At 40.9% G+C, this 19,263-nt stretch overlaps 1 protein-coding gene across 1 annotated transcript in view; it reads right to left on the bottom strand.

Annotated features, from left to right (window-relative positions):
• The window catches only part of MACC1 (MET transcriptional regulator MACC1), a 32,646-nt gene extending 21,832 nt beyond the window's left edge, over window positions 1-10,814 (bottom strand). Inside the window, exon 1 of the mRNA XM_054818279.1 lies at window positions 10,654-10,814. Within this exon, the coding sequence (XP_054674254.1) occupies window positions 10,654-10,656 (3 nt within the window). The 5' untranslated portion in view covers window positions 10,657-10,814. The remainder of the gene's footprint in view (window positions 1-10,653) is intronic.
• Window positions 10,815-19,263: the final 8,449 nt, after the last annotated feature.

Genomic DNA, 19,263 nt, shown 5'->3' with positions numbered 1-19,263 from the left:
ATGTACCTAAATTTAGTTCTTAAATCTAGCTGCTTTACGGGCTCATTGATTTAACCATCTGTTCCTACCTGTTGAGAAGAGGGCATCTATACTTTTGTTCCTTACTGTTTGGTATGATAAGGAGAATAGAGAATAACATGTCCAATCTCATCCATTTTTATGCAGCAGTGATAAAGTCACTCTTCAAAGATTTTTCTCTTTTCTTTTTCAGAGGTGAAAGTAAGAATTCTGTGAGATAGTTGTTCCAGGTCTCCTCTTCCTCCAGTCTCTATGTTCTTTATGCACCTTTGTTCCCTCCATTGCATCACAATGTCCAACTACCTTTCCAGCAGCAGTTCTCCCTCTGGTGATGCATACCATTAGCCTGGATGCAACATCTCAGTGGAAAGGTAGTTTTCCCATCCAGGAAAACCACACTATTATATTGTGATGGATAGTATTACCCACGGGAAGCTTTTTAAGGATGTGTTTTCCCTTGTCCTGCCTCCCTGGAGGGCTCAAAGGTAGAAACCATCCCTGAGGTTCTCACCAGCCAGTTGGCTTACCTACCAAAATCAATCAATGAACTGCTGGCACAACAAATCAGAGAAGTCCCCCATGTTAGCACAGGCATTCCTATGCTGACTTTAATCTCCCATTGTCTCTATTCACCCCCAAAAGCAACAGAGCGGCTCCAGCTTGCTCTTCCTAACACCCTACCTTCTGAGCCAACATCACTGACTTTTGGGGGACAAAAATTTGATGAAGCAGATGAGAGAGCTGTAATTGCTCAGGAGTAGCGTGAGCAGGCACTATACACGGATGGGTGCCTACCCATTCAAGAAATCTTCCCCACTCAGTGCTATAACATCTTTGCATGCCATTTGCCATGAAGAAAGCACTTCATGTTATTTCTTTGCATTTAATATGACAGTGATAAGAAAAGAAAGAAGGCATAAAGCTGTTGCTTTCTTCTTTCTTACTTCATGCCCTAACACCGCACAGGTGCACTGGCTGCAACACTGTGTTAAAGATGTGGAAGGAATTAGCATAGCACAGAAAATGAGGGGGTGAGTTGCTCGAGCTCTGTTATAAGGAAGACTCTCCACTCAAGTCACACATCAAAGGGGAAAAAACCCAAAACCAATCCCTAAATTATCATAAATTTCATCCTTTTAGACACAAAAAATAGTCATTTTATTTGAAGAAATTTTTTCATCTGCCCCAACAAATCTGGCTGATACCCTCAAATAAAAATAATGGCTGGAGTGATACAGTCATAAATGGCTCGGAAAGTTGGACTAAACCCAAACTTATCAAATTCCCAAACAGTACCTCTCAGATAACCCTGCAGAAAATCTTCAGAAAAAGGATTCAGAAATGCTGTGGATTATACTCTATCAGTTCAAAATGTGTGCCTAGTTTTTTATTTCATTTATTCTGCCTCAGCAAGCTTTACAATTTTTCACCACAGCTGATGTTATTTCTTTTCTAGCAGAAGTGGAGGGCTGCAGATCAGTAACTCTTAGATGTAATCAGAGCATTTCAATATGTTATCTCCAGCTTCTCCCCTGGTCTGTCCCTGGTTCCTCCCCTCCCCCTTAAAAAAAGCCCCCACAACTCCAGTTAGTCCTGCACTCCTTCAAGAATTTTTACATGCAGTAAATTAATTTTCACTGATATAGCAGTCTCTGCAAGACCTGGCCCCCGTTCAGTTTTGTGACGATCCTGATGTCAATCCTTTGTTTTGCCTCACTTTTCACAGACACCGAGTATGCTCACCTTCCAATTTCATACAGACTCCGCAAGCTCAGTATTTTATACTATTAAGTCTCTGAAAAGACTGCAGTTCTTTGACTTCACTGGCTTCCTACACAGAAAAACCCTGGGCATCATTCATCATCCAAAACCACCTCTGCAGCCATATGATGCTCCATTCACTGTAAAGAATAATCACCCGGTACATGTAATGAAACTGCTGTCTAGGCTTTTGTCAGACTACAGAAGTAAGGTACAGAAAATTGATTTAAGACCACTAGGATATTTAAACATCATGCAAAACCACATTAATTTCACAACTATTACTTTGAAAGGAAATTTTCATGCGCTGCCTAGAGCTGAGGTTTTTCTGACAGCCAGTCTTGCAGGAGGGGAGGCTAATGTCTCCCTACCGTGGAGAACTACCAACCGTGTCCCATACATTGGCTGTAGCAGACTGAAAGGAACAGACAACTGTCTCAAATATGACTAAACAGCCCAGGGCACAAAGTCCCCACAGGTACCAGCACAGGCCATTTCAGTTGGAATCAGCGCTCCTATAAAGATGGAGTTCCTCTAGCTGGCCCGTTTCAGTCTGATCAGTAATATCAGAGTAACATTTGCTTCAGACAGAAAGAAACCAGGTACAAGGTTACAAGTGAAATAAAAATTCAGACCACACTTAAAACAGCTTTTTAGTTCTTTGACTTTCCTAGTTAGGAACCTGAAGGCACCTGCCATGTGTTAGCTCAGAGAATTCAGCCTATTCAGCAACACCTTCCAAATGCCAACCCTAAAGAAACACTTCTTTTTTGTTTCATCTTCATAAGTTTACTGTCCTTGCTCCATTTGTACCAAAATGTGGGAAGAAGCATTCACAGCTTTTCCAAAAGGTCACTGACTTTGATGATCAAAGCATTTCCCTACCCATCTCACCTCCTTGGCAGCAAGTCTTGAGTTTTGCACCTTTAACTAGGTCCTACCTCACAAGATAATAAGGGTTCAAAATGTGTGTTGTGTTACACGAAATAATGCAGAATCATATATGCAAAATTCTGTTTGTTTTTTCCCCCTAACCAATTTTGTTATTTTATGGGTTTTCTATAAAGAACAACATACAAAACACATTTACAGTGCAGTTGAAAGACTGTTTAGATCCTTGCCATCACTGTCAGGGGTTCATTGATTAAAGTATACAAGTGTCATAATGTATAGGTATCATTTTAACGTTTACCTTATAAACATCAAATCAAACACACACCTTAATGTGTGATGGCAAGTTACTTTGCTTAAGATGTTTTTCCTTGGCTGCAGTGAGACAGGAGACTCCTGTTATATCTCTTTGCGACATACACGTGTAATCCTGGCTGTGAAATTTATTGGATTTTCAGTCTCCCTTTTATGGCAATTATTCTTCTATGTTTCAGGTCATTGAGGATAATACGCAGATATTTGCAGAACATAGGATTCTCCAACAAAGAGCTGTCTAGTACAAAAAGGGGGGGGGGGAGGAAGCATGAGGTATGAAAATCAAAACTCAAATTAAATATGTTCTGCTTCCAAAGCTTCCTTAAACTTTAATTTGGCAAGTATTCTTGGAAGTATATGGTCCAAATATTGTCCAGCATGAAGTTAGTTTAGGTCAGCTCCTGACAGATCATAGTCCAGGGTTATATTTGTATATGTTGCTTCCTCTGTAATAAACAGAAATGTGTACCGCTTTGCTGAAAACTTGAATCATCATGATCTAAAAAACTTCTATAATGTAATGTTTTTCTGTTAGCTATTGTATAGGTATGTCACCAGAAGTGAGAAGTATCAGTCAGCAGATTATCAGTAAGAACATGCAAAGATATTTGTCTAATTTGGTGCAAGTTCTAATCTTCAGAACTTCAGGAGATTTTTCTTCACACCAAGCAGAAATGACCGTATTCCCAGTCTTGACAAACATAGCTAAACAGTTTATTCTGTTGTGAAAGTTAGTTCAGATCATTTTATTTTACAGTGCAAATTCATCTCACATTGCTGATTTCAGCAGGATTTTACAATGCTAAGTCAATGTCTGTCATCATCATTCAGTATGCTGAATCACTAACGTCCACACAAGTAATTTCTTTTTAAAGTTCTTTAGAGATTAGCATTAAATAAACCTAAAGCTTAACCCGTAATCTATATGTGAACTTTTCACCTGAAGGGAAAGAGAGTGAGCTTTCTCTCCACTTTCTGCATCTTAGGAGAGAGGTGTCCCTGTCCCTGTCCCAAGAAGAATGGGGTTCGAGACACACAGATTTTGGCACCACAGGCATAGAAGCTCAAAACCTGGCACCTCTTATAGTTGCCAGCCTATTTCAGAATCACTAAATTTGGTTTATTCACAGATTTCAAAGCCAAAAGAAACAAAGCAATCGTCTTTACTCTTCCTACGCAGATTCAAGGCCACAGGCTTTTACCTAGCTGTTATTGTGCCAAGTTGAATGCTTTTTATTGAACCGAAATGGTTTAAAAAACAAAATAATCCCATTTTGAGCCCCAGAGCTGATGTTCATATTCTGTTGGGACCCAAATTAGGGTTTTCTTTTACTTTTTCATTTATATTCTTGTAGAACTAGCTGGAATATCATCCCTCAGCTAAGCTTTGTACAAATACATAGTAAGCACAGCCTGGTCACAAGGAACTGATTTTTTAATGCACAAGGCAAGGAAGGGTAGGAATGGGGGAAAAATTGAGACAGACAAGCTTGCAGGTGGAAAGACTAAAACCCAAAGAGATTGATAGCCACATTCCAGTGTCTTCCACTACTACCATAAGAACTGCATAAACACGTGCTAACCCCTTAAAAATCCGCTGCAAACAACTTGTCCCAGACCACTCAGGAAATCAGTGACAGAGCACAGGATGTGTGAGTACTATGGGAAGAAAACTGCCACCAAGGTTAGGGCTTTGACAGTAACTGCCTAAATATCACAAGAGCCCTTCTCTGTCCCAAAGTGTTCACACCCTGAAAAGGCGATTAACTGGAGAGCAAGGCAGGTAGTCATAACACCTCCTGACAGCCTTTGGCATTGTTCGGTTTGGCCTCCCTTTCCAGCTATGAGCAGAAATCATATCTCAAAATCAGATAGACGTAAACAGTAGCTACGTGTAACAGGTAGCAGAAAATTACTGACATATACACACACCCCACACACTGTTTTCTGTCTCCCATGCTTTCATATATCTGGTAAAACAACTGAGCAGTAGCCAAACTTAGAAGTCTGAGATAATTTATTACTTTTTTAAAAAAATAAAATAATTTTTTTTTTAAAATCACAGTGATAGTGAATGCAACTTCCATTAAGTTCAGACTTCAAGCAAATTGTCCTTCTGTTTCTGCTACATGAGATGAGGAAAAGTTGAGGGAAGTTCTTATTTTTCTGGGGAGCACGTCAGTAGTGCCTAGAGTACCTCCTGCCTGTGTGTTTTGTGACTGGAGTACAATCATTACCAGTAAAAATACACCAGGGAATTCCAAGGTGCGAAGGGGTTTCTTACATATTTTCCAGATTAGTAGCACTTTTCTGCTCAGCCATATTAGCAGGCACCCGACAGTGCGAGCCAGGCCAGTAACTGTGGGTGGGATCCAGCTGGCAAAGCATGAGTACCTGTGCTCTGGCAGACAAAAAGGCAACTCTGAGAGCCATTAAATGCAGCTCCTGCTCTTCACTGATGAGATAAAGAAATTAAGTTATTTATGTTAGGATGATGCATGCATTAAGCACTTAACAACTAGAATCACACACACCCCTCCGAGTCCAAACACTTCTGAGTGTTCAAAAAAAAAAAGGAGTTATCTCACCGGTGAAGCTACGCTAGCTTCCCACACTCTCTTCAAAACTACATGGAGTTTAGCTTAGAGGTTTTTAAGCTTGGTTCAATTAGTGTAACCCATGTCCTGTGTACCATCTAGCTGTAGGACTAGACAACTTTGCTCCTCGTCAGCTTGGACTGTATATGGTAAATTATATAAGGGGACAGGTTTGAGTTTAGCTTTCCTCTTCTCACCTCTTAAGACAGATATTATGAACACTTCAATCAGAAGCTGCTTCTGCTGAGAACTGTTAGATGTTTTCTCAGAAAACTAATAAGATTTTACAAATATATTTGTGATGTTATTCATTTCGCTTGATGGTTGTATATAACTTATGGGGAGCAAGTTAACAGTCTCAGTCCAGAGTCTGTCAGAACTAGTGTCCACACTAAAGAACAGACCAAATTTCAAATAGGAAGAAGAAAGAAAGAAAAGAAACAAAAATAAAAAATCACTGAGCAGAAGAACAAACTGGCATTACTCATGTCCGTAGCACTATAATTTCACACAGAGCAACAGGTGACAATTTGTGTTGCAGAAATTAGGGCAGTACTATGAATAAATTGAGAATTCTTGTCTCCCTGCTGCGTCACACCCCTCCCACCTTTACAGAGATCCTGTTAAATTAAGGCTAGTGGATCAGAGGGAGTGAACTCATAAAAAGGTTATCATCACATCATAGGCTTTTCTTCAGGGCTCAGAGTTGGTATTGCATGAGCTCATGTATGAATAAAAACAAACCACCTAAAAGTCTTACCAGCTGCCCTTCCCCTCCCCCCAGTTATTTCAGACAAAGTAATTTCCTTTTAATTATGCAGCTTAGTACATGTAGAAATACAGCTTATTCCCCATGTAAATACATATCCAAAGTTTGGTCCCGATTAGATCACAGGACAAAAATTAAGCTGTAGGATTTGCCACTGATGGGTCGCAAGCTTCCAGTCTACTGGTGAAACTTTTGTACTTTTTACAGAGGTAGGCTCAGGTGGGAACTCGATCCACTCCTCGTCAAGTTGTTGCGCTAATGTTTTGTGATACAGCCTGTTGCCGCCAGTGGGAAAGGAGCTGCTTGCTTTGGCATGATTGCAAGATGACTGGCACAATGGGCAAGCAAAGCTGTTGGCAGTTCATATTAGTAAGTAAAGACGCAACCTGAATTAATAACATTAAGTCTAACTAAAGGTCAGTGCAGATTAAAGTATGAGCCAATACATTTTAGAATCAATTTAAATACTTGTGAACTCTCATTTAATGCAGGGAAGTATTATATGCCTCCATGGAGAGAGAGACAGAGATTAAAGAATTTATTCAGGACAAGCCTGGGATAGAACCAGGGTCAAATCTCTGAAGTTTTTAAGGTATTAGACAAGAGACAACATCATCTGGCATCGCGCTTGAGGCTAAGCCTGCTCTTGGGGATGCCATCTGACGGGGTGGCTGGCTGTCTGGCTGGTCTAGAAAGCAGCAGCCCTGCACCTCCTTTGCATCAACACTGGTGCTTATCTGGTCTCACCGGGAGCTGGCCCAGGCGCGATGAGTCAGCGTTCACCTGCGCTGGCCTGTGGGAAGTAATGGCAAGGCATGAGAAGTGGGACTGCCCCGCTCAGCAGCAGGTAGCCATTACAGCGGCTTAAATGCAGTGCAAGAACTTACCCAAAGTAAAATGGCAGCTCCCTATCTCACAGGTATGTTGTAAACAGGAACACAATGATTATTAAGTACTCTGAGTCTCCAGTGAAGGCAGACTTCCTCTAATAATTCAAAAAGATCCTTTGCCCATTAGGAAAGCTGAAGAAAATGGCAAAGAGATTCAACTATTTACATTTCGGATTCAAATAATTGTCATCCAGAGTCTTTTGTAAATACATATCCCAAACAGAAGACCTAGAAGAATCTCTTCTGGGCTGCCAGAACACTCACTGTGCTTCCAGAGCATTTGAGCCTGCAGAGTCACCTGCACAGCAAGGGGGAGGCAACATCTGGGGGTACATAACGCAGCTTTCAACTAAATAATCAGGTACCTTCTTCCTGAGCAGGCTGGCTTACGAGGTGAAGCTCAGCTCCGCAAGGAAAGGACTCCTGCTGTTACAGAAATTAAGCAGTATATGCCTCCTATAAAATTCCTTGAAAAGGATGTCTGGATACATCCAAACCGAAAAGCTTTTCCTGTCCACCATGACGACACCAAACCAGAGCCCAAAAGTCACCTGCTGCAAGCTATAAAACTTTGTTTCAGTTTTGTGAAGTTTTCAGTGGTTCAAAGTCTTGATTCAACTACACTATCGCTCCTTGGGAGGGAAGTGCTCCAGTGCCTCCGTTTATTGAACTATACAATAGGCTGAGTAAATTCTGGAGGGTGGGACAGGAAGGTCGATGGAAAGTGATTGCCCACAGGGTTTTCTCACAAACCGAAATTACTGAGGTTACTAACACCAGAGCAGACTATGAAGAACTACTGGAAAGCCTAGTGAATGGAACAGCATAAGATTAAGTTTGCTGTAGATAAGAACGTGAAGAGGCGCTTTTGGAGGAGCAATTTAAAATTACTCATACACGTTGATTTCTAAACTATTTGTAGTTTCTTAGAAAAAGTTTAAGCGTGATCCTCAGCAGTTTAATAAGGGTGTTTGCTCAATGTGCAGAAATGCAAATAAGACACTAACCTGTACTGAGAAGCAGATGAAAATACAGTAAAATATTACAAAGCCAATACACACATATATATTTTCCATGAGTATATGACCTTACACTTACTCCAGAATTCAGTTTCTGAAAAAAAAACCCTATCTACTTCTGAAAATACAGAGTTGAAGGAAAAGAACTGAAAAAAACTCAAGAGAGAGGGTAAGAGATGAGAGGAGAAAGCTTCCATAGAAGAAGTAGTTAAAAAGATAGAAGGTCAAATTAGGCTAAACTTTTTGTGGTAGCAGCATAGTATTGGAAAGTCAGGAAAGGGATGCTGCCAAAATAGCTCCTTTTCTCCTCTCCAATCATGTTCCATTTCCCACTGTGGGATCTGTGAGGTAACTTAGGATCCTATGCACTATTTTGTAGGAGAAGGGATGGAAGAGCCTGTAGTTCCAGACAGAGCTCTGCTTATTCTTTTATAAATTCTTTTGCAAGTACGCACCATAGTTTGGGGTGCAGAAGTTTGCTGTACTGCAGCTGCCACTACCGTAGAGCTCAGCTCTTTAGACAGGACATCCCTTAGAGATCATCAAAGTAGGTTGACTAACTGGCTGTTCTGTCCAAAAAGCTGGTCCTTTGGCTTGTAAAAAATCATGGCAACATGATTTATATTTTTTCATTGTATATGCTTTTGGTGTTTCTTCCACCTATTTTGTATTCACATTTCAAGGGTGGACTTCCCTGCAGGCACTTATGCCAAAGTTTACAGTAGCATAAACATGTGAAGTTTCTCAAGGAGCTTGAGTTTATATATTATGGAAAATAGAGAGGAAAGGCATCCAACTTCAGAGGTAGAGAATTTCAAAGTTTCTTCTTCCCTTGGATACCCTTCATAGAAATCCCTCAGATACAGCCCACCAAACACAAATATTCCTGGGCCACAGGCTGAAAATCACTATGATAAAGAGTTAAAAGGAAGCTGAATAACAAAGCAGTGTGCAATTGAACCCAATTAGCCATTCTCATAATAAGGAGAGGAAGGGGGGGGGAAGAGACACAGCACAACATTTTAAAGCAAACATTTAAATGCTCAATAAGCTTCCTATTGCAACATATAATTATGCTGTTGAACACATTCCCACAGGATATTGTTGTACTATATAGTTTAGTGAATACGACTCTAAGTATTCCTCATTTTTAATGTACCCAAGGTAAACACTATTTTACGGCTTCTAGCGTGACAATAACCAGCCTGTACTTGTGTTGTAAATCCCATTGTACATCTCCCACCCAACACAGACACTGTGCAACTGGTTTCAGTGTGTAAAATCAGCGTTGGAGAATTTTGTGTTAACCGCTGTCAAATACATGGTTTTGGGCTAGGGAAAGTGTTGCCAGTGTGACAATTTGCGCCTCCCAAGATCTACTCAGTTCAAATGATCCCCTCCTTCCTTGCTTCCCTCTCTTACTTACTCAGGGGGATGCCTATTGCCATTTCATAGTAAAGTCAGTCAAAAATGTTACGATTTTGAGCTGTCTCCATAAAAAAAGAAATCTATATCAAAGAAGAGGTGTTACTAGCTGAGTGGTAATAACAGGTAGGAAGAGAATAAGAACAGTTTCTTTCTTGTCTTTCATTTGAATGTTTCTATTTTTAAACAGACCGGTCAGCTCTGCTTGTCATTTTTTAGCCATAAAGGGAGTTGGTTCAAGGTCTGTCAGCATGATAGGTCTTGCTTCCATGGAGGTCTTGCCTCCATTTAGCCTGGAGATATCACCTTTCAAGGATTCTTTTAATAGAGAATGAATATTTTAAAGTTCAGAAGTATGTATGTTCTTTAAACTCTGTTTTTCTGATTTCTAATAGCTGGCTTGTTAGCAGGGAGGATCGTTATGTGGTGTTCACCACCCTGGCACACTCCTGATCCCCAACACACAAAGCCAGGGGCCAGTCCAACTGCTGCATACAGGAAGACGAATATCTCAGTTCATATAGTGCTTCAATAAAACTGAACCAACCAACCAAACAAAAAAACCCCAACAAAACAACAACAAAAAAAATCCAAACACCACGCATGCACACACACACAACCACAGTGGCTTATTTCACAAACGAAAAATGCAGAGAAGTCCAGCTTAATATTGGTTGATTTAAAATTGTAAGAGGTTCACCACTACTTATGTTCTCAGGAAAGGCAATCACCAGCACTTAGCAAGTTCTCATCCCAAACCACCCTAAGTTACAATATTGTGCAATTCAAAATGTACACAGGTTCTGTACCTTCTCCGGAGGCAGCTGGCACTGGCTATGGCCAGAAAGAGGAAATCAGACTGCAGCATTAGTACTAAGTGAAAATTTACACCGATATTTCAGCCCTGCCAAAGTATTTTAAACAAAATCAGCGAAATATACTTGAAAGACAAAAAAAAGCAAACTCACCATTATGGAAACTAAGAGCTTTCTCCTAGATCCAAATTATGTTGTTGCTCAAGACATTAGCACTGCTGAAGAAGTACCTATTTTTGCTTCGGCTTTGAAAAACTCCAGCGTGCTCAGGGTCTGGGTAGGTGCTGGGAGCATACCTGGTGCGCCTCGCTCTTAGGGGTGCTGAGCAAAGCCTGCTGGAATGTGCAGTCCAGCAGGTACCTGGCACTACTTGTTCAGACAGACAGGAGGGAGCGATGGAACTACATTACCCACAATTGCTTTCAGCTCGTTTATGATTACACCTGAAACCAGGAGAGGTGGTGTGGGAGTTTTGCCTTAGGGAGGAGAGATAGGCACACACGGGAAAGAAGAAGGAAGTGCGTGCTCCTTGTGTGCTGCTGGAAGAGAGTTAGGGTTTTTTACTTTCACACGCCATGTTGCCATATTGAGCTTGCTGGGTGGGGGACAAAGGATGGCCTTCTGATAAAAGTCAAGGTTAGAAATAATTAGATTTACAGGCAATGAATACAGTGACCAAAATCGGTGAACCTGTATGACCGGTTTGGGCAACTCTGTGCATGTGACAGAATCAGGCAACTGGGTATGAGGAAGCAAGTGAAGGAGGGGTGGCAATGGCCTGAGAAGACATCTACAGAGGAGGGAAAGCAGAGACATTCGGGAAGGTGGGAGGGAAAGAGTTCTTTTTTGGCTCTATGAGCTTAAGGAAATAACAAGTTTTCCCAGATGTTATATTGCAGGTGTTTTTCTCAGTGATTTCAGCATTTTGCAGGAAAAAGTTGATAAAGATTAGAGGGACAAAGATTACAGCCACAGAGAGATAAGATAAATGGTCTTTGTGCCAGGAGTGTCATGAGGAGTTGGAGAAGAGATGATTTGCCTGTCCTGTTGTTATTTGCTACCTGTGTTTTTGTGGCACTTGGGACTCACAGCTGAAACTCCCCTTTGATGAAAGGAGGCTTCACAGGCTTTCTAAGCCTGCCTCCAAAAAGCTGAAGTATAAATCAGGATAAAAAAAATGGAGAAAGACAGGAGGAGATAGTGTCAGTGTTGGTGGGCAATTTCCACCAAATAAGCTACTCGCCAAAATAAGTGGTTTTGTTTGACCAGGGCTGGTAGCAAAGTGGGGTCAAACTCGGGAAATAGTTTCATGTGGAAAAAAATGAAGTTGAAATGGTGCCAACACTATTTAACCTAAATGGTCAATCCATTGCAGCACCATTCAATTCCTTCAGAGAACTGAACACTTTCCCTTCCCCCTATAATCCAGAAAACAGCCTTTCCCACCTGACCATATGGGATTTTGGGGTGGGAGTCTCTTAGGAATGCTAAGTATTACATGGACAGTTAATAAGCATTTTCATGTGTTTAATTAACCGCACTGTTTGTGTACAGGGGAAACCCACATGCTGTGCATGCAGCAATAGCAGATGCTCGCAGGCTCATTTGGCAATATATTTTTCACATTTTTTGTTTGCTAGGCTCAATCCACTTCTCATATATGTTCCTATCATTGAAATCAATGGAATTTGGGGAGGAATATTATGGGACAGAAGCAGGACCTATGAAGTTAATTTTGAGATGGAACGTTGAGAAACTGGTACCACATGTGTGTAGGAAGCCCTGGATGAAAGCTGGACACTACGGGTCAGTCCATGTGAACGCAGTGACTAGTGTAGAGAGGAGGAGAGCTGGTCTGCAGCAACTCGGGCTGCCAGCTCGAGGTCTTAAGCAACATCACAGGATACTTACCTCACTTTGGAAGTGGGTGAATGCTGCCAAGCCACATCCTTTGGCTTTTGCAACCTCACTGGTAGTCGTGGCAGGATCCTGGAAAGCTTGGGAGCGTAAGCAGTCACATTCTGGCTCGACGTAACATAACATATGTGGGAAGTGGCAGCCATGTCTTCACTTTTCATTTGATTACAGTAAATGCTTTCCACTTCACTGACTTTTTTCCTTTTTCTTTGTTTGTTTAAATAACTACATATTTTGATGGCTAAACCTAGCAATGATTGCAGGGTCAAAGGACTCACTTAAGTTCTGTCTGTAAACATATTTTATTTGCCTGCAACAGATTGAATAGCTGGGGCAGAAAGCAGCTTATCTTTTTGGACCTGATAGCAGTTTTATCATAGAATCATAGAATCATAGAATGGGTTGGGTTGGAAGGGACCTCAAAGCTCATCTAGTTCCAACCCCTCTGCTGCAGGCAGGGACACCCTCCACTAGACCAGGTTGCCCAAAGCCCCATCCAACCTGGCCTTGAACACTTCCAGGGATTGGGCACCCACAACCTCTCTAGGCAACCTGTTCCAGTGCCTCACCAGTCTAACAGTAAAGAATTTCTTCCTAACATCTAATCTAAATCAACCCTCCTTCAGCTTGAACCCATTACCCCTTGTCCTGTCACTACACTCCCTCATAAACAGTCCCTCACCATCTTTCCTGTAGGCCCCTTCAGGTACTGGTAAGCCGCAATTAGGTCTCCCCGGAGCCGCCTTTTCTCCAGGCTGAACAACCCCAACTCTCTGCAGTTCTCATCAGAATCATAAACACCAAGGCTCCTGTGTACATTACCTATTGTTCTCATCCTGTTTGTTTCAGTTGTTGCTAAAGCTCATGAGAAAACAAATATGAACCCTCTGCCCTTGAAACCATTAGAAGAGGGGCACCTTAAACCCTAGGCTACGTAACAGTTACCTGTCAATTATTTCCAACGAAAATTAGCTGTGGCAATTACACCATGATTTATGCATGTATGTGTGAGAGGAAACAAAGGTAAAATGCAAGCCACTCTGGATATAAAGAAGCCACTCAGACATGGTCAAATATAATTTTTTCTCCCCCCCCCCATTCCCCACCTGTGGAAGAAAAACTTCCACAGCAGAGAATATTCTGGCCAAAAATGTTTACTCATGGAGTAGTAGCTTGAGTATACCTCCCAATGAAATAACATTTAATAACTAAGAGAGGTGTGGAGGTAAAAACTGGGTTTCTGCCAGGTCTATGCTAGAAAATGTTTAATAGTATAGTTATGCTGGCAAAAGCAGATTCCAGAACCCTGAGTATAATCTATACCAGCAAAAGCACTTCTGCTGCCAGTTCTGTGTCCATGTTAGGGCTGTTGCCAGTATGACACGTTGCCAAAAATCACATTCCTAAGGGACATTACTTATACTAACAAAAGTTTCTAATACAAAGCAGGCTTTACAAACACTAATGAATACTCCACCCAGGCAGGCAAAACCACCTTTCCTGATAAATAGTGAACCAAAACAGAAAGCTTTTACTTGGTTTCTGAAGGGCAGGATACAGTTCTAGGCAATGTTAAACATCAGAAAAAACAGCTCTCAAAGCATGTTTTATCCGCGGAGAGCTATCTTGTAGACTTTAGTCAAGGTGAAGCTTGGTTATTAAAAAATCTGTGGCATCGCATTTTAATGAACACATAGAACTTGTGGCAACGATACCACAGTATGGGAAACTACAGCCAAAGTCTGCAGCAAAAATATGTACTGAAAGTGCTGAAGGCAATAGACCAAACTGAAACAACACTGTGCAGCATGGAAGTTAGTAAGGAAGATGTTATATTGAGCAGCAGAAGCTATATCTGTATTTACTATATCTGCTTGCACTCTGGAAAAAAAAAAAAAAAAACAATCAGTCCTCTATGGTGAGTTGGACCAAGAACTGAAATTTTTTTTTTAAAAAAAAAGGGGGGGCGGGAAATACCACCCAGAAAGTCCTAGTGAAAACACAGTTGTTCTGATTTGCATATATCAACAACTCAGAATCATTGGTTTCCTCTAGTATTTATCCTAGTGAAGGAATTGAGTATACTACGCCCTTATGCTGATTGAACTTTATATTAAGAAGAGATATTTTTTTTTCTAATGAAGAGAAAAATTTAAAGAGGATCATTCAATAGAAACATTAATATGAATAGGTAGCTGGCAAATTGGACTGAAGAGTATCAGGGCAGAAACTTTCCTGAATGGTGAGCATATGGTTGCCGAAAGGGACTTGGAGGAAGGGCTTTGAAAGTGGTAGAGAAAGATCTCTTTCTCTCTTGAAATAGCAAGTGGGTTGGAACTTGTGCCCTAGGGAAGGACTCACAAGAAGTCTTTTGTACCATGAAAACATTTGTTTCCTCTCTGCAACTAAAGCTGTTTAGCTTGGTTAGTTGCTAGATTACTTTATGCAAAGCGCATTCATTAAGCAATTTCTTCTTCTGTTTAAGCTGTTTTCACTCTGTTGCTAGCAAACCTCGCTCTCCCACAGCCAAATCTGCTGTGCTCTGCAGGGAAGGTTCACTCATTCCATTCCCACAGAGAAAAGGGACCAGGTGACCTCAAACGAAGGAAAACAAATTTGGCTTGAGCATGCAAGCCCGCCACCTCGGACAGCAAGACGCAGGCAAAGACCGCCGTGGCCCAAGCAGTGTTTTGCAGAGACCCATCCTGGAGAAGTGCTTGCAATGATACCTCCAGATCCAAGGCAGAAGCAGCAGTAGATGACAATGCCGCGTATCACTTACTCCAGTAGCATTAGACCGGGCAAAAGAATAACATCTTTTAGGTTAGAAAAACCCTATTCCTGTCCTAGCTTCTCATTAAATCCTGTGGACTCATTAAGATGGATCACTTCACTTACGTTGCATGCCACCAAGGAAAATGTTCCATGTGACAGTAAAAAAAATTCTGCAGGCGGGAGCAACAAGGCGAACAACAGGATCCAGGCCAAAAAGTTCATGTCTTAAAGAGTAATGAGCAAAGAGGCAAGAAAAATACTGTTCCATCTCAGAAGATCTTCTTATATTGTGTTTCTAGAAATGATTATCACACTGTACTCAGCCACACTTGGCTAGAAAATAACTGATTACTAGAGATGAAGCAAACAAGATTTTGTTGTTGTTGCTTTTAGCCTGATTTCCTCAGGAAACAAGGTCTATGCAATCATGCTGTGTCTGTCTAAGGCTCTGACTGATCCTCCTCACCACTAGTTTGTGAATCCATTAGCCAGTTCAGCTTAATGCAGGGACGGAAATCTCAGATTTGGTAGAATACTGCAAGTTTCATGAAAAGGCTCATCCAAGTAAAAGAGAGAGCTGAGGATCTCTGTGGATGAAAGGTTACTATATTATTATACCTCAGAGAATCACACAGAAAACAACAAATGAAAGAGGGACTGCTATCAAAGTGCAAAATCCAGAGAAGAATCCTTTTTTAATAGTTTTATGAATACACTTTTCTTTTGGTTAGTTAATGTCTATACAGGATAAAAAGATACTTATGTGCATTTACACAACATAGCCATAAAAATCAGAATCTGTTCTCATTGTAGATCCCAAGCAGCTCCGGTGAAGTAAGTAGCAAGTGGCTAGCTCTGACCATATAGGTTGTCAACATGGACGAGTTTTTCAGCAATGAGTGTGTTAAGAACTTGAAAATCTGGCCACGGGTGCCTCACTGGGAGTCAGGAGATACCAGATGCTTTTGAAAGTCAAGCCTTTGTTTAGGTGCCTATATGGAGAGTAGGTGCTTCTGAAAATCAGATTTGAGCTACTAGGGTGAGACCCAAAAAATGTATTCTAGCACCATTACAAACTTAAAACTGATTCTCTCCATTTTAGATAGGGGTTCAATACTGGCATAAATAATAAGAGTTTCATGTACTTTATGCCATTTAAAGCTGAAAGTAAGTATTTACTAGCTGTGGTTTCTTCATTTTACTTCAGACTGATAAAAATGCAATTTTTGAAAGGTTCAAACACATTAAAATTTTTGTGTTATACCTTCTTACCAACTTGAATAATTATTTGCTGAATATCTATCATTTACAGCATCATTATAACTTTTTACTTTTCATCCCTTTAACACAGATTGTATCTCCACTAATAAGGGAGCTAATAAGCCTGGAAAACCTAGAGTCAAAAATTCAGTGTTCTCTTCATTGTAAAGTGAGGGTTGGTTTGTGGGGTTTTTTTTTCCCTCCAGTTGAGAACATTTCCTCAGTTTAGTAGAAAACATTTCTCCTATTTTAAGTTTAATAATGCTTTAGCCTTTATTTAATGATAATCCCAAACGTAACCGATTTGCTGAACTGTGGTCTAAAAAGTAGCTAAATAGCAAGTCAGCAGTGAAGCTGTGAACGGAGCTGAAGGCTGATTTCTAATCCCTTCTCACAATCACCTGGCAACCTTAATCCCAGCATGTTGTTGCTCCCTCTGACATTTCCTTGAAATGTGGTCTATTACAATAAGACAGATGATTGCATATTTCTGCAATAGCTGAAGTAATAGTCTATGTCTACTACATTTTTGACCTATCATACCTGATACTTCATGTTTAATACCTTAAGTACGCATTAGTTATATTTATTGTATGGTATAACCAACTGATAAAGAAAAGTAAAGATTTCCTTTCGAATGTTGCGTACAACTAGAAATAGGAGTCAGGGTTTGGATAGTGACTATAGCGTGAAAAACAGTATGTACAAAACTATCATAGAATTGTATTAGAGACTGGGACTGATCAGGTTTTATTCATCAGTTACTTACACATCATTTTTGTAGATAAAAAAATATACAGGTTCTGGTTGCACTTTTCATCTATTTTCCTATGATAATTTGATCATATTTGTTTTTATAGCGACTCTAATCAGTTAAGTTCCACTATGCCTTTGTCACAGATTTGAGATACAGAACTGTGGATCTGAGCTCTCGCTTTCTGCGTACTCATTACCTGGAAAAAGGCACTCTGTTTCTCACTGTCAGGTACAGCAGATAAGGAAAAAAATCTTCTAACAATGCAAAGAAAAAACCCACACCACTGATAAAGAAACCATTCAGCTATGTAACCACTCGGGTGTTCAGTTAGATTTCTGAGTCAGCAAATGTTGATGTAATTCAGATGCATATTTAACTGTGTATTTTGGTGTTTTGCTGTGTAGGAATCATACTTAAATTGTATATGTATATGAGGTTTTTTCGGAGCTGGAATCTAAGCTCCGGAGTATATAACTCTCAGTTCTGCAAGCAACTGATACTAACCAGACACTGTCACCATCCTGATAATACCATCTCACCTTTTAATAACTGAAATTTAATTTTCCAAAAGCTCTACAAACACCCACCTGATCTGCAAAAACACTATTTCTGGAACCAAACTTTTTTCTATAACAAGACATATCTGGTGCACTATGAGTGCATCACACTTCCTCCTAATGCGGACCGACCCCACTCCTTGCAGGAAAGGCCCAGCATTATCATCCTTGCAAGGGAAACACGGGACCTAGCTTTAGTTCCCTCATACGGCCAATCTGAAGAGCACATAAGCCCTGAGACCTTCCTGGATGGTCGCCTACTGAAAGGGAAATAATTTATGGCTGCCTTAGGAGCAACAGGGCTGGAACCCAAGAGCATTTCAGCCGAAAAGCCATTCCCAGACCTGGCCAGCTCCGGGAATAGCTGTTGTCACCTCTGGGCCCATGGTACCTAAAAGAGATCCTCTTAATCGGTAATACCGCCAATTGCCTCTGATTACCATAATGACTGTAATTAATGCCTACGCTGCCAGAGCGGTGTGCGCTTGTACAGCAGCCCTCCACCCACTGCCGGCACCCCCGGCCATTCCCCGCAGCGTACGAGGCAGCAGCAGCCAAGCGCTCCCTGCGTGTACCAGCGGTTTTTTGCATTGAGGCTGCTAATAAGGGAATAATAGTGGTGCAAGAAGACAATATTCTGACTTCATTTGCTGTTACTAGCATGTTTCTCTTTGTTTTAAGTTTTCTCTTTCAAGGCTTTCAGAGGTTCCGACTAAAAATTATTTGGCAGCTTAGAGGAAACCTGCAAGGTGTAATAAATAGTATGATTTAAGTACAGCGTATGCTGAGAATGCAATCATAAAAAAGAAATAATGCCATATCTTCAGCGCCTATTAATCAGAACAACTCTGCTGAAGCAAAGGGATTAATTCCAGTTTACATCTGGGGATCTGATTGCTACATTTACCACCAAAGCTGTTAAACATGGAACATCGCTTCAGCACACTAGGTCCCTGTTAACTGAAAGCTGTGGAAACAGGAGCATATTTGGTTTTGAGGCCTTTATGGGACTTGTTCTGGAAGGCAGGTTCCTGCAATGCACTGAACACTTTCAGCACTGACTGGCTCCAGGGAGTGCTCACTCAGAAATCTTGTAAGGTTCGTTCCTGTTGCCTTCATTTTGAATGTAATGATTTATCTTTGTTGACACCTACAGGAGCAGGGTAAGATCAAATAACAAACTGCTTTAAACTTCTTTAAATGACATGGGTGGTTTCAGGAAACATTTTTCAGCAAAATAATACAACCGGCTCTTAACCTAGCATCTTCCAGTGTCATACACAATTCTGTTTGGCTTTTAAATTTTTTTTCCCCTCCCAAACAAATAGGGTGAGGAAGCTGTGATTATTCAGGGGTTCTGTGCCAAAGCTGACTGTGGTGTTAACAGCTGCGACTTCGCTGACTTCAGACAACTTTGAGTTTAGACCAGCAGTGACACTGCCCCATGGGTGGAAGTTCAAGTAGGAACAGCAAATAAAAAGGGCTGTAAAGCCATCT

This window comes from Grus americana, chromosome 2 (assembly GCF_028858705.1).
Source record: "Grus americana isolate bGruAme1 chromosome 2, bGruAme1.mat, whole genome shotgun sequence".
NCBI classification, from domain to species: Eukaryota; Metazoa; Chordata; class Aves; order Gruiformes; family Gruidae; genus Grus; species Grus americana.
This window is presented reverse-complemented; position numbering and strand designations above follow the sequence as displayed.